Source organism: Podarcis bocagei (assembly GCF_964188305.1).
Source record: "Podarcis bocagei genome assembly, chromosome: 16".
Lineage (NCBI taxonomy): Eukaryota > Metazoa > Chordata > Lepidosauria > Squamata > Lacertidae > Podarcis > Podarcis bocagei.
The window spans coordinates 17,255,862-17,282,758 of NC_138142.1; the positions used below are offsets into that span (position 1 = coordinate 17,255,862).

Here is a 26,897-nt window from a genome sequence, read left to right on the forward strand (position 1 = left end):
AAATCCATAAAGGATTTGGTAATCACATATTTCGAAGATCTTTATATGAGGTATGGGACAGGTATAAAAACTTATTAGAACGTAAAACACCGTGGTGGTTATCTCCATTAGAAGCTTGTTGTTGTTGTTTAGTCGTTTAGTTGTGTCCGATTCTTCGTGACCCCATGGACCAGATCACGCCAGGCACTTCTGTCTTCCACTGCCTCCTGCAGTTTAGTCAAACTCATGCTGGTAGCTTCGAGAACACTATCCAACCATCTCGTCCTCTATCGTCCCCTTCTCCTTGTGCCCTCCATCTTTCCCAACATCAGGGATCACTGCCTTGCCGTGGTGAAGGGGCTTGAATAACTCAGAGAAGCTATGAACTATGCCGAGCAGGGCACCCAAGATGGATAGGTCATAGTGAAGAGTTTTGACCAGACGTGATCCACCTGGAGGAGGAACCGGCAAGCCACTCCAGTATCCCTGCCAAGAAAACTCCATTAGAAGCTATGAGTGTGAAAAAGATAAATATGAGTAAAAATTGGGTTACCTATGAGAAATTGTTGGGGGGGAAAGGAAATAAATGGAAAATGAAACCATATGAAGAGGTTAAAGAATATGTAAATGATTGGTTGCACTATCGCCAAGTCAATGAAATATATAAAGAGGATTTAAAGGAAAAAGGATTTGGTGATAAAAAATCAAAATTTGAAATAGAAATATTAAACAATGAAAGTAAAACAATGTCTAAAATGTATAAAATACTGTTGGAATGGCATTTGAAAGATGAGGAAGTGAAATCGGTAATGATACATTGGGCAAAAGACTTTGGATATAATATACAGTTTGAAGAATGGGAAAGGTTGCGGAATGAAAGGATAAAATTTACAGCCTGTAATGCTTTGAAAGAGAATATGATGAAAATGATGTAAATTTCATTTACACCAATGAAATTAGCTAAAATGTATAAGACAAATAATAAATGTTGGAAATGTAAAGAAAAAGAAGGAACATTTTATCATATGTGGTAGGAATGTGAAAAAGTAAAGAACTTCTGGGAAATGATATATAATGAGATTTAAAAGATGTTGAAATATACATTAAAAAAAAAACCAGAAGCATTTTTACTTGGTATTATTATAGGACATTAATAGGCAAGATGTTAAATTGTTTTTATATGCAACAACTGCGGCAAGAGTATTGTTAGCCCAGAAATGGAAACAAGAAGAAATTGAAATTCCGACGAAAGAAGAATGGCAGACAAAATTAATGGACTATGCAGAACTGGACAAAATGACAGGAAGGATTCGAAACCTGCGGGACCAGATATTTACAGAAGATTGGGAGAAGTATATGAATGGTAAGAAATTAAGAGCATTTAGTTAAAAGATTTTGAAATTAAGAAATTAAGAGCATGATGATAAGAAATTAAGAGCATTTAGTTAAAATATTTTGAAATTAAGGTAAAAGAATGTAAGCAGAAGCAGCAAATACTTAAAGAACCAGAAGGGGAAGTTGAGGGAAGTCGCTGGGTGGGGGGGGGGGAGGATGGGATTTATTCTTGTTTTTTCCCCTTGTTTATGACTATGTTGGCATAAAACTGTAAAACCCAATAAACAAATTAAAAAAGAGAGAAATTTGATTCATGTGGCAAAAAGTTCCGGCCTCCTTTGCTTTTGCCAGTTGCTGTGGAACCAGTTAAATGATGCTGTCTCCAAGGTGGCAGTTATGGAACTGTGTGAGAATGGAATGCTCAGGAATGCTTCATTCCCAGCAGCAAACTGACGCAGCCATTACCTTCCAGAACCTTCCTTCCTTACAGACCCTCTTGGGTGCTGCCTCTCGGTAATTTCTCCTCCCTCAGAGGCTTGCAGTGGGGCACCCCCCAGGGCAGGGCCTTCTCTGTGGCGGCCCCTAAACAGTGGAACTCCCTCCCCAAAGAGGTACTCCTGGCACCTTCCTTACACAGCTTCCAGAGGATACTGAAGACGCACTTCTAGAACCCGGCTTCTGACATCTGAGGTGTCTGTTTTTAGGACCTGGCTCATTTTTACACTTGTAAAGTAAAGGTAAAGGGACCCCTGACCTTTAGGTGCAGTCGCAGACGACTCTGAGGTTGCGGCGCTCATCTCGCTTTACTGGCCGAGGGAGCCGGTGTACAGCTGGCATGTGGCTGGCATGACTAAGCCACTTCTGGCGAACCAGAGCAGCGCACAGAAACGCTTGTAGGTTGTTTTAATACTGCGTTTTAATGTTGTATCCCAAACTGGGACCTAGGAATGAGGGGCGGCAACTAGGGAGGGGACTTGGAGTAAGCCCCAGGCCAAAAAACTCCACAATTACACAGGAGTAGTAGCCATGCAACGCCCAATTCAAAGAGGTGACATGGTAGAAGTTGTAAGAAAGGGAAATGTCACTTTTCCGTAAAAGCAAAGGGTCTCAGAAAAGTTGAATCTGGGTAGTAGGATTGCAAACGGTGAGGTAATTGTGAATTACAATGCTTATACAGCAGTACCTCGGTTTACAAACAGCCCTGTTTACAAACTATTCGGTTTACAAACTCCACAAAACCGGAAGTAGTCTTCTGGTTTGTGAACTTTACCTCAGTCTACAAACGGAATCCAAACGGTGGAAGGGCACCGCTGGCAGGAGGCCTCATTAGGGAAAATGTGCCTCAGTTTAAGAATGGATTCAGTTTAAGAATGGACTTCAGGAACGGATTAAGTTCGTAAACCTGTTTTCAAAACCTCCACCACTTTCTGAAGGAGCCCCTTCCACTGTCAGCCAGTTCTCACTATCATAAAGTTCTTCCTGGTGTCTCTTTCAGAATCCCTTTCCTTGTCATTTGAATTCATTGGTTGGGGTGACCCCCCCCCCCTCTGGAGCAGCGGAAAACAAGCTTGCTCCATATTCCATGCAACAGTCTTTCAGTTATTTGAAGAAGGCTATTTTATCACATCTCAGTCTTCTCTAGGCTAAACATCCCCAACTTCGTCAACCCTTCCTCCTAAGCATAGGCGCCGACTCCATGGGGCCTGAGGGGGCCCGAGCCCCCTCAAAAATTCGTTTGGGGGGGCTCTGCCCCCCAATAATTTAAGAAAATTATTAGGCACCTTGCCAAAAACCGCGCAGGGGACTCCGGCACGCGCCTCCCAAAGTGACCGGGAGCTCCTGAGAAGGGGCGGGCAGGTCGGTCAGTCAGAGGAAGACCCCCAGCGGCGGGACTTTAGAAAGGAATGGAGCCGCGGGGCCGAGGAACGGCGTATTCGTCGCCGGCGAGGGACCAGGGTGAGGGGAGAATGGAGGGGACGGGAGTTCCCGCCGCCGGAGCGGGGCTTTTTTTCTGGGTTCGGCTAAGGTGACGTTGGTAGGAGGGGGTGGCCGCCTCCCGGCGCGAAGCCTGGGGAGGGCAGGCCGGTTCTTGCATGCAAAAGCACCACTGCCATCCTGCCGCCAGTATGGACGCCGGTATGGGCCCCCCCCCAATATTTTTTATAAGTCGGTGCCCCTGCTCCTAAGGCTTGGTTTCCAGACCCTTGATCATTTTGATTGCCCTCCTCTGTACACCTTCCAGCTTGTCAACATCCTTCTCAAATTGTGGTGCCCAGAACTGGACATATGACTCCAGGTGCAGTCTGGCCAAGGCAGAAAAGAGAGGGACTATTACTTCCTTGGATCAGGACACTAGACTTCTGTTGATACAGACTAGAATAATATTAGTTTTTTTCCCCTTTCCCTCTTTTTTTCCCTTTTTTTTTCTTTTCTTTTTTTCTTTTCTTTTTTCTTTTTTTTTGCTGCTGCTACTGCTGCATCACACTGTTGACTCATGTTAAGCTTGTGTTCCACCAAGGCTCCTTGATCCTGCTCCAGGTGTCCCCCATCTTATATTTGTGCATCGGGTTCTTCCTGCCTAGGTGAAGAACTTTACATTTGTCCCTACTGAAATTAACTCTGTTAGTTTGGGCCCAGTTCTCCAATCTGTTAATGTCATTTGGAATTCTGATTCTGTCTTCTGTGGCGTTAGATACCCCCTCCCAGTTTGGTGTCATCTGCAAATTTGATGAGCATCCCCTCAATTCCTTCATCCAAGTCATTGAAGAAAACGTTAAACAACAACTTGCCCAGGACAAGCGGCACCCCGCTTGTCGCTTTTTTTCCAGGATGACGAACCATTAATGAGTACTCTGGGTTTGGTCAGTCAACCAGCTACAAATCCACCTAACAGTTACCTTGTTCAGCCCACATTTTACCAGCTTCCTCATGAGAATATCATGAGGGAATTTGTCAAAAGCCTGACTGAAATCAAGATACACTATGTCCAGAGCATCCCCGATCCACCAAGCTTAACTTTGTCAAAGCAGATATTCTGCCACTGAGCTATGGCTCTTCTCAAAAGGACTTCAGGGGTGTGAATGTATGTTTGGATTCTGTTCTTTCCAAAGGAATTGATCTGAATATGGTTTGCCTTGGATTACCAGAAATTCTCAGGCAGAGTGGGTGATGGGGGAGAGAAAAGATTAGGCACCACAGTTCAAGAAGGACACTGACAAACTGGAACGTGTCCAGAGGAGGGCAACCAAAATGGTCAAAGGCCTGGAAACGATGCCTTATGAGGAACGGCTAAGGGAGCTGGGCATGTTTAGCCTGGAGAAGTGGAGGTTAAGGGGTGATATGATAGCCATGTTCAAATATATAAAAGGATGTCATGTAGAGGAGGGAGAAAGGTTGTTTTCTGCTGCTCCAGAGAAGCGGACACGGAGCAATGGATCCAAACTACAAGAAAGAAGATTCCACCTAAACATTAGGAAGAACTTGCTGACAGTAAGAGCTGTTCGACAGTGGAATTTGCTGCCAAGGAGTGTGGTGGAGTCTCCTACTTTGGAGGTCTTTAAGCAGAGGCTTGACAACCATATGTCAGGAGTGCTCTGATGGTGTTTCCTGCTTGACAGGGGGTTGGACTCGATGGCCCTTGTGGTCTATTACAACTCTATGATTCTATGATTCTAGGATTGGCTCCACTTTGACCCTGGTTCCCCCCTCCCTTGTTTTTTTTGCAACAGTTAAAATGGAAGAACAATTTGAGGATGGGAACCTTGTGCAAGACCTGAAGGAAGACCCTGAGGAGCAAGACCTGGCCTCTAGCCTCCCTGATGGAGCCCTTGCTCACAGCAGCCCAGAGACAGTCATTGGCCTATGGATATGGGTCCCGTATTTGGAGGGTGAGGCAGAGTCCAGACAGGGTGGGGCGGTTGGACTGGTTGGTTCAGAAAACATGGGGTGGGAGGGTATTTGAAGAGAGGAGTGATGCAGTTGCAGTGACTTGAGAAGGCAGATGGGATCTATGCTTGTCCACACTTAGCCAGGTCCTGTGTTCCACCAAGGGGGCTCATCCTGGCCTTGAAAACAGATAAAGGAGAAATGAAAAAAGATCTAGGTGAAATGAAAAAAGAAATGAATGAAAGGGTTAAAGGACTAGAAGAGAAATTAGACAGAATGGAAGGAAGAATGGAGGCAAACTCAAAAGTCTCAGAAGCATTTGTCGGGCAGGTGAATGAGCTTACAGTACAGAACAAAGAATACTAAAAAAATATACAAGAAATAAAAAACAAGACTCAAGGTTAGGAGGAAGTTGCGAAGAAAATAACAAAAGAGAATAGAGAATCAAGGAAAGAATGTAATAAATTTAAAAAAGAAATAGATGAGTTTAAAATCAAACAAGAAGCTACAAATGCAAAGTACCGTGGTACCTCGGGTTACATACGCTTCAGGTTACATACGCTTCAGGTTACAGACTCCGCTAACCCAGAAATATTACCTTGGGTTAAGAACTTTGCTTCAGGATGAGAACAGAAATCGCGCAGCAGCAGCACGGCAGCAGCGGGAGGCCCCATTAGCTAAAGAGGTGCTTCAGGTTAAGAACAGTTTCAGGTTAAGAACAGACCTCCAGAACGAATTAAGTTCTTAACCCGAGGTACCACTGTAGAGAGAAAATACTGAGATTTTGAGGGATACCCGAGGAACTTTGGGAAAATTTACAGAAGAAAATAATAGAGAATCTAACCACCTGGTTAGGATTACAGAAAGAGGACGTACTCAGATACACAGAAAAAATATTCAGAGTCAACTCCGTGAAAGTGAAAGCTAATAAATGGCCAGGAGATTGTATTGTAAGGTTTACTTCAAATTGGATTAAAGATAAGATACTAATGACAAGTAGAGAAATGAAATAAAAATCAATGGAAAGGAGATTATAATTTTAAAGGTAATCCCACCCTGTCTGCTTAAGAAAAGAAACAAATTTCAATTTCTAGCGAAGGCATTAAAAGCTAAGTCTATTGATTTTAGGTGGGAATTTCCAGAGGGAATTTCTATTTCAAAGGGAAAAGAAAACGATTTGAAACGGTAAAGGATACTAATATCTTCTGGATAAAATACTGGAAAGAACTTTGGGGGGGGGGACACCAACAGCCCATAAATGGAGAAGATAGTGAATAATCAGCTGATGAACAATGAAAACACGACTGACTGCTAAAAAAGTAGAGTAATAATTATACTTGAACCTCAACCTAAAAGATATTTCCCTCCCTCACACTAGTAAGTGATGTAGCAGAGCAGATGTATAATGTGGCACTATTTTAGTGTTGTTAGCCGCCCTGAGCCCGGCTTCGGCTGGGGAGGGCGGGATATAAATAAAAATTTATTATTATTATTATTATTATTATTATTAATCTCTTAGTTAAGTTTATTTCTGGTGTTCCCTTTTGATCCCTCTTAAAAGAATAACAACACAAGAGTCTTTCTGAGTAAAGTAACAAAAAGTTGACACATTTCAGTTTGCAATATGATCCCTGAAAAGCAGACTTTGCTTGATAGTTACACAAAGAAACTGTGTGAGAACTCATGTGCTGCTGGCTGAGAGCCAGCAGATAGCAAAATCACATTAAGATCACAAAATGGCTGCAGGAGAGCAGCGTGGCAGCAAAAGATCAGCAAGCAAGACAAGAGAAAAACAACAACCAAGAAAATGGCTGCATGACTCGGCTCTTTTATGGAGTCAGCCAGAGCCAGGCGCATCTCCCAGATCACGTGCAGGAGGAGAAGATCCAGACCAGTGGAACAGGCAGTTACACTGACTGGATGTCCCACTGCCTGTGCCCTTCTAGGCAGTGGCGTAGCAAGGTCAGGTGGTACCCGGTGTGAAAATACTCTCCCTCCCTCCACCCCCATCAAAGAATGCTGTGCAGGCAGCTATCTGATATAGACCCTACCTTCTCCTCCCTCCCTCCACCCCATCAAATAAAGCCACACCCTGCCCTCCTCCAGCAGCATATATAATGAATAAAAACAACTACCCAACAATAAAAACAACCCAACAATAAAAACAGCATATATAATCAATAAAAACAACAACCCAATAACACCCCCCCCCCAATAATAGAACATCAAACATTAAAAACTTCCCCATACAGGGCTGCCTTCAGAAATAATAATAATTTTCAATGTTTGATGTTTTAGGGAACGGCTAGTCTAACTATTTTAATTGTTACAGTGTTTTAATGTACTTGTACATTGTATATTTTAATTATGCATGTTTTAAACCTGTTGTTTTACTGTAAATTTTAATTCCAAGTATGTTTCTGAAATCGGTTTGAGTGTCGTTTTGCTGTTGCCCTTTCTTAAGATACTATCTCCGTCATGCATGGGGTTGGTCTAGATGACTCTATGAGTCCCTTCCAACTCCGTGATTCCATGATTCCTTGACTGTTTTGGTATTTCTTCTTGGAATGAAAATTGGTACCTAGATAATAAAGGAACAGCAGCATGGTGCAGTTGTGTAGCCGACAGCTTTGCGTGCCCTTTCTCGGTAGGACCCAGCTGGAACAGCGCCCCCTTGCAAGACCTGGAGCGGTCCCTGAGGGAGCTGCCTCAGAACTCCCCCAGCCAGCCGTGGTTAACAACTGCCAGCTTCTCCGTCAACAGCTCCCCGGAGAGGCAGCACCCGTGGACCATGGAGGAGGTGGAGGCCCTGAGTTCAGCCCAGGAAGGTGAGCCTCTGGGGTTGCACCTCTAGCAAGGCAGTGGGAAGGGCAGACAATGGTGGTGGAGGCAGGTGATGTCACCTGCTTTGCACCTTCTTGGTAGGGCAGGTGTACATTTAAATCGGAGCTTACTAACATGACATCAGTACCTGGAAAGCCTCTGAACACCTACATCACACCTTTAGCTGTGAAGGGCTGAGGAGGTTATCTTTTCTCTCTCTTGGAAAGTAAATAGAGGTTTTCAGGGCGCAGATTCTATCAGATCTGACTTTGACCCAGATCCCATGGAAAAGTTTGGGTACTAATAATAATTATTATTTATTTATTTATTTATTTATTTATACATACATACCCCGCCCATCTGGCTGGGTTGCCACCTCCATGTGGCTCCCAATAGAATATGAAAATCACGATAAAACATCAAACATTAAAAGCTTCCCTAAACAGGGCTGCCTTCAGATGTCTTCTAAAAGTCAGATACTTCTTTATCTCCTTGATATCTGATGGGAAGACGTTCCACAGGGTGGGTGCCACTACCGAGAAGGCCCTCTGCCTGGTTCCCTGTAACCTCACTTCTAGCAGGGAGGGAACCACCAGAAGGCCCTCGGATCTGGACCTCAGTGTCCGGGCTGAACAATGGGGGTGGAGACGCTCCTTCAGGTATACAGGGACAAGGCAATTTAGGGCCTGAAAGGTCAGCACCAACACTTTAAATTGTGCTCGGAAACGTACTGGGAGCCAATGTAGGTCTTTCTGGACCAGTGTTATGTGGTCTTGGTGGCTACTCCCAGGCACCAGTTTAGCTGCCACATTCTGGATTGATCATAGTCTCTGGGTCACCTTCAAAGGTAGCCCCATGTAGAGCGCATTGCAGTAGTCCAAGAGGGAGATAGCCAGAACATGTGCCACCCTGGCAAGGCAGTATGCTGGAGAACCATTGCTACCAGCTTATGTAGTCTTTCTCAACCTTGGGTCCCCAGCTGTTGTTGGACTGCAACTCCCATCATTGCTAGCTAGCATGTCCAGTGGTCCGGAATGATGGGAACTGTAGCTCCAAAACAGCCAGGGGCTGAGGCCTCGGAGAGGATAGGATAGGAGAGGCGTCCCATCCCTCAGCGCCTTCAGTTGGAGTGTTTTTGTTCTTCCTAGACACTGGATCAAAGGTGGATTGGACTTTGTGGCAGAAGGGGACGGCGTTCAGGCCTTGGAGCGCATTGCTCACTCCAGAGGAGGAAAGGGGGCTTCCTTCCACCCAAGAACCAGAGCTTATCACCATGGGCAGCCAAGCTTCGTCAGCCTCCCCGCTCCCCATCCTGGAGAGATTCCTGGCCAACATTGCCATGAGCCAGCTGTTCCCCTCCAACATCCCACCTGGCGATGCCAATGGTCTGGGCAACGGGGCACCCAGGGGATCCTGGCAAGGGATGGTTGGATCACATCCCACAAGTAAGTGAGGCTGTGGGTAGACCTTTATGGCAGTAGGTTTGACCAGGGACCTGCACCTTGCTATTAATTCATTCATTAGTATGCTGTTCATCCTCCATAGATCTCAGCACGGTTCATAACATAAAAATACAAGGTAAAAACCCAAAATGTATCCAAGCCAAGCCTCCTCCTCAAGCCACGCCCACCGACCCTCTGGACCGTCTTGCAGCGGGAGAGGCGGAGCCAAGCAGAGGAGGTCCTGAAGGATCCCCCCATGGAGTAGAAGGAGAGAGGGAACCCCACAGTCCAGTTCAAAGAGGCGACATGGTAGAAATCGATAAACTGATGCCTGGCATGGAGAGAGGGGATAGTTCTCCCCCTCCCCCACTGGTGTGCAGGGATGTCCCGTGAATCTGAAGGTTGGAAGACTCAGGGGAGATAAAACAAAGTCCTTCCCACAGCACAAAGTTGAACTGTGGAACTCCCTGCCAAAGGAGGTAGCGATGGCCAGCGACTTGGATGGCTTTGAAAGAGGGCTAGACAAATTGATGGAGGAGGAGAGGGCTGCCGGGGCTCTTGGCCAGGATGGCTCTGCTCTGCCACCTCTGAATTACCAATTGCTCAAAACCGCGGGAGGGGAGAGAGCTCTTGGGCTCGGATTCTGCTGCAGGGTTTACCACAGACATCTCTTTGGCCACTGTGAGAAGAGGATGCTGGGCTAGAAAGGCCATTGGCCAGACCCAGCAAACTTCTCATGTTTCTACATTTATTAATGGTTAGGGAAAGAGTTCTATAGTCCTGGCTGTCTGGTTGGAGAGACAAAGAAGGCGGCCTTGCCCCTTTCCTCTCAGGAGGTAGATCCAAGAGGACCTCTCCCCCTGGAGGTCCAGATTAAGAATGGGAAGAGGAGCAGGGAATCGTAAAGCTGGATGCAACCTCAGGTTTCTCCCTCTAAACATCAAAGAGATAAGAGAGATGTCAGCATAGAGCAGATGGTCCAGGGGAGCTGGGGGTCCCCCACTCCATTAACCCATCAGGGCATGTTGAATTTCTTCAGCTTCCAGCTTCCAAAAACAAGGGGTGCTAAAAAGTTGCAACGTGACTTGGAAACTCAACAGATATTTTGTTTAAATTAATACAATTTAGTTTTGCTTGGTACATAAAGTGTGTGTAAAATGGCATAGAAATCATTAAAAATGATTGCCAAGTACTTGCAGTTCTAGGTTATTTTATTTTTTATTTTTTATTATTTAGCATTACCTGACATTTCCAGAAGGTACAATTAAAATTCTTTGGTTTTCCGAAAACGCTTCATGTGTTTCTTTGTCAAATGTAGAGTGGCCAAGCTAAATGTTGTCCAATCACAAAAATAATAGCGGATTTGAATTCCTCACATCCCAGAAACATATTTTTAAGACCCTTCACCGAAGAAATGAACAACAGTTAAGTTTCACCTCCTAAAATGACGAACCCTGTTACCCCATGCAAACCCCTCTCAGCATGCTGAGTTGCACCCAGATTTATTTATTTGGTTTTTCAGATTCAAACTTTACAGTCACATATCAAACATACAACATAGAAACAAGATTCTAAGGAATTTCCTGGGCTTCCCTCCTCACCTTTGTGGGTGCTACTGTTGATCATTTCCTCCTGCATCTTTTATGATAATCCACATCTTTTACAGCTCCTATAATGGTTGGGAGTTACTCGTGCGTAATCCTGCTCCGTTTGAGCATTAGATTGCCTGGTTAAACCCTCCGGACTGCACAGCCCATCTCAGCGTGGCTGCCCTTAGTCACTCGTAGAATCTGTCTGTGGGCGTTTCTTAAAGCGTTGCCAGCATAAGAGTTGTTTGACACCTAATCGTCTCCGCCTCTCACTGCGCGGGAGTCTCCTGCGCAGGGTGGGCGTGGGCAGCGGGGTGCTTGGGCTCTCCTCACTAACTTCCAAAGAAGAGTCCTGGAGCCCCTGCACCTCCCTGTCCCGTTGCTCTCCTGGATCCCTGGTGTTACACTCATTCTCTTCCCCTTCTTCCCAGCTGAGTCTCCCTCTAGCGCTGGGACCTTCCCCTGCAGAATCAGAGACCCTCTCCTTCTCCCGTGCCTCTGATGGCAGTTCTCTGACAGCTCCATTGTGTCCAAAATTCACCCTTAAACTGCAAGTGATATTCCAATCCTACTGACGATTTTAACTGTTTGCAATGGTTTTTAAGACAGGCTATACATTTTCCCCATCCCTTATTGAAACTTTGGTCTTCCTGACTTCTGATTCTTCCGGTCATTTTGGCCATTTTGGCATAGTCCATCAACTTGACCTGCCATTCTTCTCTGGGAGGGGCTTTATCTTCTTCCCATCTAATGGAAAGAGTTACACCTAAAATTCCAGCAGGACAGCCCAAACGCTGATGCATTCCTTGATTTCTTTTGTTTCAGCAGAAGCTGCTGCAGATCCTGGCCACCAACCTGTGCTAGAGTCCTGGAAGGAAGAAGGAGCAGCAGAAGGTTTGTAAACTTGGGGAGGAGGTGGTTTGGGACAAAGGAATGGACCTGTTCTCTTGGCTGTGGTCTGCGATGCTTGTTCCACCATCGAAGAGCTCTTCCCGTCAGAAAGTCATTTCTGTAATTGAGTCAGAATCTCCTTCCTTCTCTTTTTGTTTTTTTAATAATTGTTTTCATTTGATATTTTTTTTAAATATAAACATACAACAAACAACAATTCAAAATCCAAATACTGAGATTACTCTGAATCTCCTGACTTTCCCCCATCCCTTCCATGGGTCCTAATGAAAATAATTACAACTGCATATCAATATTTATCAAAATATTTTTCCTGCTGAATTGTCCATAGTTTCCTTTACATTACAAGTGTGTTTAAAATCCTGCCAATGTTTTAACCTGCTTGCAATGGTCTCGTATATAAATTATAAACTTTTCCCATTCTTTTTTAAAGTTATTGTCTTCTTGATTTCTGAGCTTCCCAGTTAATTTTGCCATTTTGGCATAGTCCATCATCCTGATTTGCCATTCTTCTCTGATCGGTGTTGTCTCTTCCTTCCATCTCTGGGCCAGTAGCATCCATGTGGGTGTTGTAGCATACATAAACAATCTTTTCTGATCCTTTGGAAACTTGGTACCTGTAATTCCTAATAAGAAAGCTTCTGGTATTTTAACAAAAGTTATTTTGAACCTTTTTTCATTTCATTATACATCATCTCCCAATTTTTTCTTTACTACTTTACATGTCCACCACATATGATAAAAGGTATCTTTTTCTTTACATTTACAGCAAGTATTTGTACTCGTTCTGTACATTTTTGCTAATTTAAGAGGAGCCAAGTACCTCTGGTATATCATTTTCCTGTAGTTTTCTTTTAGTGAACAACATACCATGAATTTCAAATCTGTTTTCCATAGCCTCTCCCAATCTGTCCTCATTTGAATCCATTGGTTCAGGTCCTGCCCTCTTGTTCTATCTTCCATGGTGGGACAGCCTTTCAGATATTTGAAGACATCTGTTTGGGGGGCTGATGGGAGTTCTAGTCCAAAACATCTGGCAGGGACCCATTTGGGACGCATGAATGCTGACCTGTTTGCACTGCCCCTCTGGATAGCGGTGAAATTCCTGAGTCTTCTTCACCTTCCTTTCCCAGCCTGGCTTGGTGCCGCTTCCCCAAACAATGACATGGCTTGTTATTCTTCTTGTTCAGAAACGGCGGCAAAGGAGAAGCCCCTGAAAGGGGTGCTGAAGCGCCTGAAGGAACTGATTAACAGCCACCCCCCTCACATATTCCGCAGGAACCACAATAGCAGCTGGCAGTCAGCCCTGCAACAGAAGATGAGGAAAGGGACCTGTGGGTCTCCCCCTGGCCAAGGTGGGTCTGAACACTGCAAAAACACACTCTGGTTTAAGGATACCCAGCAATTCCTTCTGGTCCACCCTAGCACCTTGCTTGGACTTCCTTGCGTTGCAGGGGTTGGACTAGATGGCTCTTGGGGGTCCCTTCCAGCTCTACAATTCCATTGTTGTTGTTGCTGCTGCTGCTGCTGCTGCTGCTGCTGTTATATCGGAAGAAGTGTGCATACACACAAAAGCTTACCGGTATACCAAGAACAAACTTAGTTGGTCTTTAAGGTGCTACTGAACAATTTTTTTAAGTTTTTTATTTTTTTTAGAAGGATTTTAAGACTTTCTTAGGACAAAAAAAACTTGATTCTTTTAAGGGAGTTTCTTTGGAACAATCTTCTTAAAGACATTTATTTATTTATTTATTTATTTATTTATTTATTTATTTATTTCCAAGTGATTTACAGCAAAGAAAAATATACAACAATAGCCACCACCACCATTTATTTATACCCCACCCATCTGGCCGGACCTCCCCAGCCACTCTGGGTAGCTACCAACAGAATATTAAAAACATGATAAGACATCAAACATTAAAAACTTCCCTAAACAGGGCTGCCTTCAGATGTCTTCTAAAAGTCAGATAGTTGTTTATTTCCTTGACATCTGTTGGGAGGGCGTTCCACAGGGCGTGCGCCACCACTGAGAAGGCCCTCTGCCTGGTTCACTGTAACCTCACTTCTCACAGTGAGGGAACCGCCAGAAGGCCCTCGGAGCTAGACATCAGTGTCCGGGCTGAGCGATGGGGGTGGAGACGCTCCTTCAGGAATACTGGACCAAGGCTGTTCAGGGCTTGAAAGGTCAGCATCAACACTTTGAATTGTGCTTGGAAACGTACTGGGAGACAATGTAGGTCTTTCATGACTGGTGTTATATGGTCTTGGCAGCCATAATACCATGGGGGGGCGGGCGGAGGAGGAATGGGGAAAATCGTATAGCGTAACATTCATAGGGTGGAAAAAGCATACTATCCATATAAAGAGGAGCAAACAACATTATCAAAACTCAAATAATAAACGAAACTGGCTGACTAATTAGCAAATAAACAATACCTCAACCCAATAACGACTTCAACTGGCCAGCTAAATCAGGTGAGGGTAGCTGATGGGTCTCAAACCTTTGGGGAGTTAGGGACCCAATTTCACCTTGGTGGTTTTTGGGGGGCAGTACTGGTAGTCTGATATGGTCCTGATTCCTTATTTCTGTGCACAGTTAAATTGGATGAAGAGGATGAGGAGCTGCCTGCCCCTAGCCTGGAAAATGCTGCTGCACAAGGTGGATCCAGCTGTCCGGTTGTTCCCTCGGGTCGCTCTTCCACCTTCCAGACTGAAAGAGGCAGGAAAAGAAGCTGGTCAGGGGCGGAGGACGGGAACATCTTTGCAGTGTGTAAGCTGTGGGGTTTGTTTACGTCAAGGACATATTTCCTGTTGCTAAATCCAGTGCCTGGTGGAAGGGGACAAGGTTCAATGGGCTCATAGCTCTAATGTGGTTAACTCTGGGTTTATCCACACTGGTGCTTCTTTTTATCCCCAGGGGAATAAAAGATGTTAAACAACAACTTGCCCAGGACAGAACCCTGCGGCACCCCACTTGTCACTATTTTCCAGGATGATGAGGAACCATTGATGAGTACTCTGGGTTTGGTCAGTCAACCAGCTACAAATCCACCTAACAGTTACCTCGTTCAGCCCACATTTTACCAGCTTCCTCATGAGAATATCATGAGGGACTTTATCAAAGCCTTACTGAAATCAAGATACACTTCGTCCAGAGCATCCCCCTGATCCACCAAGCTTATCTCTGTCAAAGCAGATATTCTGCCACTGAGCTATGTCCCTTCTCAAAGGGCCTTCAGGGGTGTGAATGTATGTTTGGATTCTGTTCCTCCTAAAGGAATTGATCTGAATATGGTTTGCCTTGGAGTACCGGAAATTCTCAGGCAGGGTGGGAGGTGGGGGGAGAGAAAAGATGAGAGCTGGCTCCACTTTGACCTTGGTTCCTCTCCCCCCCTTGTTTCTTTGCAACAGTTAAAATGGAAGAACCATCTGAGGACGGGAACCTTGTGCAACACCTGAATGAAGCCCCTGAGGAGGAGCGAGCCCTGGCCCCTAGCCTTCACTTGGCTGTGGAAGAAACGAAGGGATAAAACTTTTATTAATTTGGACACAAATGAGAAGTTATTAAACATTTTCCTTGTGTGGGTTTGAGTCTTCCTAGAGGTTCACGTATCCTGTTTGAAATGAAAAGTTATTTCCTGGAAAATCTCTGTCAGGAATGATGTTCCTATAATGCATAGGTATATACACACAAAACAAAACCTGATGAAACAATAAACAACAACAACAACAACGAGACAATTCAGCGTGGGAGAACTCTGATATTTAGCTGTGGAAAGAATTTTGCATGTTATATTTGGAACTTGGCAACCTTTTCTGCATTGTTGATGGTTCAGTACTTAACCATTGAGGCCTACAGAGGCCAACCAGAGAATATTGAGAAGCAAAGCAGCTAGTAAGCCTGATCTTTATTAAAGCTGTTGCAACAGGGTGCTCCCCCACACGCAGGAGGGAGGAGGAGACCCAGAACAAAGGTGTGAAAGCCCCCTTATATAGACTTTGAAATTGCCATCCTGTAGCTCAGTACTACCCCCCAATACATACATCACAGGAGGAGGTGGTCCCCAGCAGAAATACATCACAGGGGTGTGGTCTGCAGCAGAAAACCTGTTAATCTGTCTGCCAGAATACCTGATAATGGTCGATAATTGCATTACCTGGGCAGTCTGGCCACTCTTTTGTGATGAAAAATACTTAATTCCTGAGTCCAGGTCACAGGCTCACTCTATTCATACACAGATACACACAAATGTTAAGACTTATTTTGTATGCAGTATGCAGCTATCCATGTGGCATAAAAAGAAACTTGGAAAATATTTTATATTACAGATATATGCTCATAACCACAAGGTATACTTCAATCTAAAGCATTAAGACAATTTCTTCATATAGTCGCTGTTGTGACTGAGACGGAAGGGGGATTACTATTGTTATAGAAATAGGAGGGGATCCCCCTAAACACTAGGAACAAATAAATACTAGGATTTTGACTGGGATATGGATTAAAACATAAACTGCAGGGCTGTGTCAGTCAGGGAATTCCTGGGCTGCCGTATGCAAACCAGCCTGGCTAGCTGAGGGAAGAGCATTACAACAGAGAGCCATTGAGGGTCTTCAGGAACTTCTTGTCCCAGGTGTGACCAGGGACTGAGATTTGGAAGGTTGCCAGGGTAACTGTTCTGTGGAAGGACAAGGTGCTTCTGGGAAGAAGAAAGGCCGAGATCCATCTTGGTGAGGTAGAAGGAAGGACTGCCTGCAATGCTTTGGGTCATGCTGTAAGCTCTGGACCTCCTCCATGCAGACTGAGGGTGTAAACAGGTGAATAAACCCTATTTCTTAAAGCACAAGAGTCTCCACAGTGTCTTCTATTCTCCAAAGGGACACCTGTTGGCGCCTGTGACCCCATGCGCTCTGGCCACTGTTTTGCAGAAAGAGGGGGCAGGCACCGGGCAGGCACTATTAGGCACTATTGGCCAGGGCACAGCCTGACTCCCTCCCTCGGCAATCTTCGCGGAGCTCTGGCCTAATGGTTGCCAGTGGCTTGAATTAATTAATTTTATAATGAATGATTTTAGAGTGTTGTTTATGCTGTACTTTTATACTGTTTTATTGTTGTTAGCCGCCCTGAGCCCGGCTTCGGCTGGGGAGGGCGGGATATAAATAAAATTTATTATTAAAATTTATTATTATTAATAAATGTGAATTATACTCGGAGTTGAGCGTGGATTTCATGCTCTTTATCCAGCTCCTAGTAGTGAGCCCTGCAGGAAACCCATTTTTGTATGTGCCAGAAATAGGGTTCTATCCAGCTGATCTCTTAAAACCAGCCATGGGGAACCTGCAGCTTCCTTGAACTACAAGAATTGATAGGAAGGAATCCGCATAACCTCATGACACAATATTAATACTAATGCTCATGTTATGTATTGAAGTTCTCACACTGGCCACCAGAAGTATTGTGTAGATAGTTTTCACTGAGGTCCACGTCAATTATTTTAGGCGGGAAACCCTGGGTTGTTGCTACAATGTTGACAGCCAGCTGCCTATAAAAGCAGGCCGGCTGAGCTGTTTGCTGTTCAGTTCTGTCCTGGCCTGTGAATAAACAAGAGCTGTTTAAAGAATCGCTGTGTCGTCTGATATGTTCACCCACAACTTAACACTGGCGATGAAGGTGGGATCGATGGACATCAGAGCACAGCCAGATGCGACCACTCTCTGAGCTGAATCACTGAGCGAAATCACGGAGCAAAACCAATTCAGAGCTGACTGTTCTGGATAGAGCACTGTGTTCCATCCATCGCCCTTCACGCCGGCATCGGAATCATGGCTTCACTTGTGCCTCTACCGCCGTTTGTGCCAGCCTCTGAATCATGGGACTCCTATCTCGCTCGGTTTGACTGCTACCTCCAAGCCAACAAGCTGACAGAAGTATCACAGGAGCGGAAGCGGGGCCTATTCCTCAGCCTCTGTGGGCCTGAGGTGTTTGAGACAGCCTGAGCATTGGTTGCACCTGTAGCAGTCCAGGCAGCACCGTGGGACACGGTTCAAGAGAAGCTCCGCAACCACTATGCGCCAAAGCCGTCCAAGATTGTTGCCCGCCATGTGTTCTACCACCGGAACCAGGCAGAGGGGGAGTCAATCAACAACTACACCACCGCCCTGCGACAGGCTGCAATGCACTGCGAGTTCCGAGACTTAGACGATGCCCTGATGGATCGAATCGTCTGCGGGGTCCGGGACATCCATCTGCAACGGTGTCTCCTCACCAAGCCAGACCTCACGCTGCAGAAAACCATTGAGGAGGCCCTGGCCTCAGAAGCTGCTGAACTCTCCGCCCAGGAAATCCGCAAGGCCACCTGGACTCTGGTACTGGCCCTCGGCGATCCAGCAGGGTTTCATTTAAGAGACTATGTTCACTGAACAATAATGCTTATGTGCCTCACTGAAACCAATAAGGGTATTGCTGTATGTAATGGAACCGTTATGATTGTAACTAATGCCTTATGTCGGTGGGGAAGGGTGTTATGTATTGAAGTTCTCACCCTAGCCACCAGGAGTATTGTGTAGATTTCACTCAGGTCCACGTCAGTTATTTTAGGCGGGAAACCCTGGGTTGTTGCTACAATGTTGACACCCGGCTGCCTATAAAAGCAGGCCAGTTGAGCTGTTTGCTGTTCTGTCCTGGCCTGGCCTGTGAATAAACAAGAGCTGTTGCTCTGTCGTCTGATATGTTCACCCACAACTTAACAGTTCAGGTATATGCTGAATCTCTTACAGAATATATGTGATTTACTAAGATGTTTTAAAGTCATAGGAATACTCTGCGAGAAGCAAATGTGATATATTTAGTATGTTTGATGGGTCTGAATGCAGATATGAATTTAGTCCAACCCCCTTCAATACAAGACAATGTAACCATACGGGGACCTGAGACTATATAAGGACCTGGAAGGCCTTCGGAACTTTGCGTGCTGTTCTACTGCAGAGGATGCCGTCCAGAGACTCATAAAAGAACCTGGCCAATTCTTTCAGTGAGTCTTACCATTTGGTAGGTATGAAAGGAATGAGTGATGAATGAATGAGTCCTTATTGCTTAGTGCTTATTACTTGTTAATCAATAAAGGGTTGTAATCTGAAGAGAACTGTGTCATTTTGTCTTTCTTGAAAACACTCTGATAGAGGTAAAAAGGGAATTAACTCTGTTTTCATAAGAAGCCTACCTACCCCAATATCTAGAACGCTGATGGATGGATGGATGAATGAATTAAACTTTATGTGCGTTAGTTAGCCATCGGCCATAGCAACAAGAACGCTGTTGTGTTTTTAGTTTGTTGCTGGTTTTAATTTTTTTAATAATTGCTTTTACTAATAATTTTACTGCTTTATTCTTTTTGTAAACTGCTTTTGTCATCTAGTCCAACCCCCTGCAATGCAGGAATCCCACCTAAACGAAGGGAACTTCTGGGACATGAGATGCCCTTAGCAGTGCCCCCTCCGAGCAGTCCAGTTGATGGGCACTGATAGAGGAAATGACCGGTGGCTCCAGTAGAGGCGTCAACCGTTTCTTCTGATTCTTCCATCTCAAACATCAGCTTCCTATTGTAACTGCAGCACAGCAGGCAAAACCAAAAGGCAATAAAAAACCCCTCACATGAGGGAGTTCTGACAGCCCCCTTTGCTTACTGAATCTCTGCATCCTGTCTGAAGTTAAAAGTGCAGGAGGATTGCCAAGGAAAACACGGTGACAGCCTCTCCCAGGATCTTCTCCCCAGGCACCAGGTTCCCTCAAGTGGAACTAAAGTGGTTTCCTTCTGGTCTTCAGCCTCAAATGCCATGAAGTAAAAGGAGCAGACACAGACCCGCCCCCCAGCAGTGCCAGGTAATTTCCTGGCTTGGGCACATCATTGGAGAGGCGTTTTAGACACTCTTGGGTTCTCCTGAAGTAGTCCTGCAAACCAGTGATCCATAGTGCTGTTTGAGTGGGGGGGGGGATGGAACCCCAGAATTTCCAGCTCCACCAGGCAAAGATCACCCTATCTTCCCTGTCCCTTTTCCCTGGAGTGTTGTGTTTTTTAGATGGTAAGCCTGAGAGTAGGGACAGTCTTGTTTTGATTGCGTGTAAGCTTCTCTGAGAGGGATGCGGGTGGCGCTGTGGGTTAAACCACAGAGCCTAGGACTTGCCGATCAGAAGGTTGATGGTTCAAATCCCTGTGACAGGGTGAGCTCCCGTTGCTCGGTCCCTGCTCCTGCCAACCTAGCAGTTCTAAAGCACGTCCAAGTGCAAGTAGATAAATAGGTACCGCTCTGGCGGGAAGGTAAACGGCGTTTCCGTGCGCTGCTCTGGTTCACCAGAAGCGGCTTAGTCATGCTGGCCACATGACCTGGAAGCTGTACGCTGGCTCCCTCGGCCAATAAAGCGAGATGAGCGCCGCAACCCCAGAGTCGGCCACGACTGGACCTAATGGTCAGGGGTCCCTTTACCTTTAAGCTTCTCTGAGAGCCGCTTTGGCTATACGGTGGGGTGAAAAAGTGCTTGAAATAAATAAATAATATGGCCTTGCTGGGTGGGGCTCATGGGATATGTAGTCCAAGGAGATCTGGAGGGCACCATGTTTGCTACGAATCCAAAAAAAGAAAAAAGAAAGATGCAATGCTAAAATATGGCTCCTCTCTGTCTCTTGGCAACTGGCAAACATTTTGTCTCCGTTTTCCTTAGGAATGGAACTCTGGACAAAGATCTTACCAAACCTTATACTTGCACTTTTTTGCAGGGAGGGAGCTATTAAAAGTCCATTGAGCCACAGCTTTGCTTAGCTTTATAAACAGGCAGCATGACATAGTAGTCTTATACATAACAATCCCTGCCCCACCCTCTGTTTGATTTACTGACAATTTAAATATATTTACAAGATAGAGCCAAACTGGCAATTGATGGCCGGAAGAGGCCTCTGGCACTGTGTGGAACAGCAAACCCTTTGGGCAGTGATGCTTGCTTTATTGAGACTCCAAATAAGCAGGGTGATGGTTTAAAGTTCCCGGGGGTTATTGGGTGGGTATCATTGGGTGCTATTTTCCCCCTTCTGTTTGCAGTGCTTGAATACTACTGATTTTGCTTCTTTCCCCACCCCCAGCCCCTCAGCTGTGGCACATTTTGGATTCATTTTAGCCACCAAAAAGGGCTTTTCCTGCTCTGGCATGGCACTTGAGAAATCGGTCATCATCACAGAGTCCAAGGGGTGCCATCCCCCCACCCAAGAAATTATACAGGGAGGAAAATTGAATTCTGCCAACTTTGCAGCTGGCATGATTTAGGATGGGAAGGTGTGCTCACATTTCAGATCTTCTCCTTCTCTTGCTAGGCCAATGATGCGTCTCTCTCTCTCTCCTGAGTGCTTTTCAAACTAAGGAATGATGAGAGCTACTAGGGTGCGGGGGGAGGAACTGAAATGCTGTACTTTAAAAAGTAATGTCTCGTGGTGAGAGGGGCTGATTCTGGTGCAAATTACGCATTTTAAGTGTCTTTATCAGGGTGTGTTGGACAGTTAATGCCGTAAATGGGATTCTGTGTAGGCTGGGAAAGGAGACTAGGGGTTCTTCGGGTTAGGCAATGTTTCTCAAACTTAGGTCCCCAGCTGTTGTTGGACTACAACTCCCATCATCCCTAGCTAGCAGGACCAGTGGTCAGGGATGATGGAAGCTATAGTCCAACAACAGCTGGGGACACAAGTTTGAGAAACACTGGGTTAGGGTGTAGGGGGGCTTGCTGTGGAGATAACTGGGGAGGTCGAGGTTTCCATGTGTGAAGACCTACTCCCTGACTATTGGAAGCTTCAACAATGCCCTTGCTCACACAATCTTTGGCTTTGCTTTGGGCGTTGTTTTTTTCTAGCTACCAATAGGACTGGCAACTTGGTTTGCTTGTTTTGTAAGAGCAAAGTGAGGTTCTTAGAATGCAGCGCGCATTACCAGATTCTGCACCTGAACTGCATGTTCTAGGTTTCACAGCTTGCCTGTACGAATGCTTCCTTCAGTAGCAGGGACAGGGGAAAGCGGACTTCCAACCTCCTCTTTCTGGCCCTCACAATTCTTGTCAGGTCACATTCCTTACTGACCTTGCTCAGTGCCCTTAGGTGGTTTGTGCCTGGCTGGAATGTGTCTCTGAACTGCACTTGATTGGCTGGCTGGAGGGACTTCTGTGTGTGGCTGAAATGTTAACCTATCACAAAAAAGTAAGAGGCACTTCCGCTGCCCCATGCGCTTTTGCTTCTTGCCACACCCAAAATTGAGCTTCTGAAAATGCTTCCTGTATCATACGTTCTTCCTATTAAAGACTACTTTAGAGCAAGTTCATCTAGTCCAACATTGCAGAAATCACAGCTGATGCTGGGCCCCTCCCTTTTCCTGCAAAGGTGTCACACGTGGGTCCTGTAAGGCGATCTGTGGCTGCCAAGAGCCAAAGTCCTATTTTCTCACGCCGATGAGCAGGAGACTTTATAGAGTCTCTGGCTCTGACCCGTTGGCTTCGTGGCCTGGCTGAGCTCCTGAGTTTTCTCCTCAAGGGCATTTGCTTGACCCCGGGCAAGCTTGTATCTTGATGATCGGCAGGAACAATGAGTAAGAGGATGATTTTCTTTCTCATTTTGCACCAAGATGCGCCTACCTGCACAGGGTCTGCCTGAAGCTTCAACCTGTCGGCAGAAATGTATAGGACACATGTCTCTCGCTGCCGCCGGAGCCAAGCCCTCCTTGCTTCTGCCTGCAGGGCTGGCTGGCTCTTGCCTGGTCTAAGCTGGGCTGCAGCTTGTATTGCAGTCTTGTCCTGAAGGCAGTCAAAGAGCATGGGCCAGCCAGCCATTCCTCTCTTGTTTGAAAAGACACAAAGTTCCTCTTGGCATTCATAAAACAGTTGAGTCTGAGAGAAGGCTAATCTAGTTCAACCTAAGAATCATGGCTAAAGAATCCCTGACAGATGGCCAGTCAACCTCCAACAAAGGAGAGTCCACCACCTTCGAAGGGAGTCCGTTCCGTTCCTTGTGCGCATATTTTCACCTCTTGAGGAGGGTTTGGGGTGTGGAACAAGGGTGTGTGTGTATGCACACTGTCCTGGAGGAGAAAAAAGGCCCCCTGGCTGGCTGCCCCCTCCATCCTAGGCAGGCAGGCAGACATCAGCGGGTGGTGGCAGCTGCGATTGAGGCTTCTCTGCATTTTGGGTCCTTGGGTGGTCATCAGGCTACTGGGTGGAAGAGGCCATCTGGGTGGAGATAAAAGTCTCTATCACACCATGAGTGGACGGCAGCAAGTGGCTGTGGCTGTTGGAGGAGTCGGAGCTCTGGTAGAGCACTAGGCTACTGGAGGAGACTGGAAGGAAAGGAGAAGAGGGGAGGGGAAAACACCCATAAGCACATGTGAGTGTAAGCAGGGAGAGATCATCACTTGATATAATGCGCTAATATGATAATCTTTATTGTCATTGTCCCATACAGAAGAACGAAATTGAAAAAACCTGCATCAGACATTCAAAAACCAACAAGCCTGATATCCCAACCTGTTTAGCCCCCTAAAAACTCTGATACCCCATAATTAAATACAATATACTCCCATAGAGACTACCTTATACTGCGTTTCCTTAGGAAGATAGGCTGGCTTACACTGTGATGGACCATTGGTCCATCTAGCTCAGCAGGGTCAACACTAGCCAGCAGCAACATATTTCAGGTAGGGGTTGCTCCGAGCCATACTGGAAGATACTGGGGATTGAACCAGCCATCGTCTGCAGGCAAAGCAGGCACTCTGACACGGAGCTACAGCCCTTCCTTCACTTCCTACACTTGCAAAAGGGAATATACAGTGGTGCCTTGCAAGACGAAAAGAATTCGTTCCGCGAGTCTTTTCGTCTTGCGATGTTTTTCTTCTTGCGAAGCACGGTCCGTCGCAACTGTGCCTCTTCAAGCGGCTTTTTTAAAAAAGCGCAAGACGTTTTCGTCTTGCGAAGCAAGCCCATAGGGAAATTCGTCTAGCGAAGCAACGCAAAACCGGAAAACCTTTTCATCTAGCAAGTTTTTCGTCTTGCAAGGCATTCGTCTTGTGGGACACCACTGTACACACATGCACACACCCACCCCTCCCAAGCATTTTAGGGTTGCAGTGCTTAGTACAACCTTCCCCAACTCCCATTGGCCCAGGCCAGTGCAACTATATGATACTGGAGCTGAAGAGAGAGCAGCTGTGAGTCAGTGTAGGCAATACTGAGCTCAATGGGCCAACCTATAAGGTGGTTCTTTGTATTCCCACAGCAGAGATGTGGTGGCTGGGGCTGATGGGAGTTGCAGTCCAAAACATCTGGGCAGGCATCAGATTGAGGGGAGACGGCTTGGAGAAACTCCAGGGATAGCCCACCAGAAGTGGACTGCAACTCCCATCATCCCTGGTGAATGGCCATACTGATAGAGCTGATGGGGGTCGTAGTCCACATGGACTGCCCCAACACTAATCAATAAACAATGCAAGTTACTGTCTTGAGGATACAATGTTTATGAAATCCACCTGCTCCACCAAAGAATGGAAAGCCCTCAACGTTGGCAGGAGCTTCAGTTGCGCATTCTTCAAAGCAGGGCTCCCCACCCCCACCTACCAGCAGGGCTAGAGGTGAGTCGATGGCTGGGCTGGAGGTGCTGGATGGTGGCATCCTGGTTCTGTAAGTGAATGGTGGAAGCCTGCACGGGGGGCGTGTGCATCCCAGACTCTGTGTGTGCCTCAGAGTCTGATGTGAACACCTGTAAAATGTGGGAGGGAGAGTGAGATTAACAACACAATAAGAAATATGGAAACTGCTGGTTTTGGGAATTTCAGACATTAAAATTAAAATTAAAATTAAAATTAAAATTAAAATTAAAATTATATTGATTGAATAGAAGAATATCAACAAGCTGGAAAGTGTGCAGAGAAGGGCAGCCAAGATGATCTAGGGTCTGGAAACAGAGCCTTATGAGGAACGGTTAAGGGAACTGGGTATGTTTAGCCTGGAGAAAATTGAGAGGTGATAGGATAGCCAAATATCTGTCACATGAGAGATGGAGCCAGCTTGCTTTCTGCTGCTCCAGAGGGTAGCGCACGATGGATGGCTGAACTGACAGGTTCAAAGGACAAGGAGATTCCAGCTATATATTAGGAAGAATTTTCTGATGGTAAACGCTGTCCAGCAGTGAAGCAGACTGCCTCAGAAGGTGGTGGACTCTCCTTCCTTGGAGGTGTTTAAACAGAGGTTGGATGAGTTCAGATTTCAGGGCATCTTTCCCAGGTTCCTCCTTTCCCGGCTTCCCCATCAGCCCATCTTACCTGCTTGGTTGGCGTCAGGCTGGCCAAGGCGCTGAGGTTGGCTGTGTCTGTGATCACCATGGTCTGCGGCAGCAGCCCAGTGTGGGCGTATTGAGCCATCTCTGGTTTGTGGCCGTAGAGAGCTAGGGGACCAAAAAGGCATGAGAATAGAGGTTACCGTATATGGGGGACTCCTGAGGGAGAAGGGAACCACGGAGTTAACTCCGGTTTCCAAGCATCTCTAGGGTGACCATTATCCCTTATTTACTTTTTAATCATCCTTTGTACCCTGCTCTCCTTCGTCCAAAAAGCTCAGTGCTCTTAATAAGGGAGCCCTTCTTGTTTCATCCTGAACAACATCCCTGCAGAGTAGGTTCCCTCTCTCTACCACCACCACAGCTTCTTCTTCTGAGGATATCCTCCTGGGGCTGACAGAAAAAGGAGGAGGGTGTTATTTCAGAAGGCGACCAGGGGAAGGATGGGAACTGTTTCAAGATGGCCGTACAAAGGCGTGGGGGTTAAGAGGAGGGGGAAGAAGGGAGGCCCAGTGTGGTGTTGTGGTTAGACTAACAGACTAGGACCTGGGAGAGCTGGATTCAAATCCCCACTCAGCCATGAAGCTCACTGGGTAACCTTAGGCCAGTCACCGACACTCAGCCTAACCTACCTCACAGGATTGTTGTGAGGATAAACGAGGAAGAGAACCGCGTACGCCACATTGTGCTCCTTGGAGGAATGGTGGGGAATAAATGTAAGGAAGCATAATAATAAAACAAGGCGGGGGCAATTAGCTACGCTTTCCTCACAATCCGTGTGTTCCTTTTAAAATGGGCAGGCTGATCTTCCTTTGCAAAGCTCTGTGTGGCTTATAGGAGCCTCTCCATATCCTTCCATCCAAACGCTGCAGCATCTGATATTCGGAGGCAGACTGCCACTGCCCATGGAGGCTCAGTTTAGCTGCCAAGTCTAGTAGCCAAGGGTAGGTTCATCCTCTCTGCATCTGCCTTTTCTCTAAACCACCGCATCTTGAGGCAGGAATGTTCCACTCCAGCCTCCCTCCTCCCCCCCACCCACTACCTGATGTACTGCAAGTGCTTTGGACTACAAGTCCCATCAGCCCCACCCAACACAGCTGTATGATGAGAACACAGCTGTGCTGACTAGCTGGAGATGATGGGACATGGAGTCCAAATTATCCACATTGAGTTGAACAAGGCCTGTCGTGAGTCTTTGGCCCACAATTCCAGGGAGCCTCCCTCCCTGCCTTACTGGCTCCCCAACCTACCGTGAGGTGCCTGGATCTGGGCCATGGTGGCCATGAAAGGGCTCTGGTTGAGATGGCCCTGGACCTGTTGCATGATGGGCTGCTGGTACGATGGGTGCAGCTGCTGGGAGAACTGGACTGGCTGCAGGGTGGTGAGGCTACTGCCCATGTTGTTGATCACTGGGACACTCTGGGGCTGGGTGGAGGCCAAGCCTGGAAGACAGGAAAGAGCATCTTCAGTGGTTCATTTTTCCCTCCCAAAAAACACCAGCTAGTAACAGCCAGCCAGGGAGCAAAGTCTCCCTCCCTTTTTTTCTAGGAAATTTGCAGCGGTGGAAAGCGAGAACCAGTGCT

At 46.3% G+C, this 26,897-nt stretch overlaps 2 protein-coding genes and 1 long non-coding RNA gene across 9 annotated transcripts in view; 2 read left to right on the plus strand and 1 right to left on the minus strand.

Annotated features, from left to right (window-relative positions):
• Positions 1–1,700: 1,700 nt before the first annotated feature.
• Positions 1,701–15,547, plus strand: LOC308575904 (uncharacterized protein). Of its 4 annotated transcripts, none has more exons than XM_081175038.1 (8): positions 1,701–1,827; positions 5,043–5,201; positions 7,851–8,027; positions 9,171–9,467; positions 11,879–11,947; positions 13,153–13,317; positions 14,562–14,735; positions 15,377–15,547. In XM_081175038.1, exons 2-8 carry the CDS (start codon positions 5,048–5,050, stop codon positions 15,493–15,495), a joined length of 1,155 nt encoding a protein of 384 aa, XP_081031164.1. In that variant the 5' UTR covers positions 1,701–1,827; positions 5,043–5,047; the 3' UTR covers positions 15,496–15,547. The 4 variants fall into 4 exon arrangements, with proteins under 4 accessions (XP_081031164.1, XP_081031167.1, XP_081031166.1 ...); XM_081175041.1 differs by having other exon boundaries at positions 14,562–14,731; XM_081175040.1 differs by having other exon boundaries at positions 11,882–11,947.
• A 1,440-nt stretch (positions 15,548–16,987) lies between these two features.
• Positions 16,988–21,182, plus strand: LOC308576124. The gene is made up of 2 exons (XR_014003110.1): positions 16,988–17,383; positions 18,721–21,182. It is a non-coding gene; the product is annotated as an uncharacterized lncRNA (long non-coding RNA).
• HNF1A (HNF1 homeobox A) overlaps positions 20,766–26,897 on the minus strand; it is a 41,594-nt gene continuing 35,462 nt past the window's right edge. For all 4 annotated transcript variants that reach the window (XM_081174898.1, XM_081174897.1, XM_081174896.1 and 1 more), the window contains 4 exons: positions 26,565–26,756; positions 25,301–25,422; positions 24,597–24,738; positions 20,766–23,323 (listed from right to left, as the gene is read on the minus strand). In XM_081174898.1, coding sequence (XP_081031024.1) covers positions 23,196–23,323; positions 24,597–24,738; positions 25,301–25,422; positions 26,565–26,756 — 584 coding nt within the window. In that variant the 3' untranslated portion in view covers positions 20,766–23,195. The remainder of the gene's footprint in view (positions 23,324–24,596; positions 24,739–25,300; positions 25,423–26,564; positions 26,757–26,897) is intronic.

Bases quoted from the DNA above. Each gene is read 5' to 3' on its own strand.
- LOC308575904 (XM_081175038.1), top strand. From the start codon at position 5,048: ATGGAAGAACAATTTGAGGATGGGAACCTTGTGCAAGACCTGAAGGAA. The intron at 9,468-11,878 runs GTAAGTGAGGCT...CTTTTGTTTCAG, and splicing joins GGTTGGATCACATCCCACAA to CAGAAGCTGCTGCAGATCCT. The intron at 13,318-14,561 runs GTGGGTCTGAAC...TTCTGTGCACAG, and splicing joins TGGGTCTCCCCCTGGCCAAG to TTAAATTGGATGAAGAGGAT.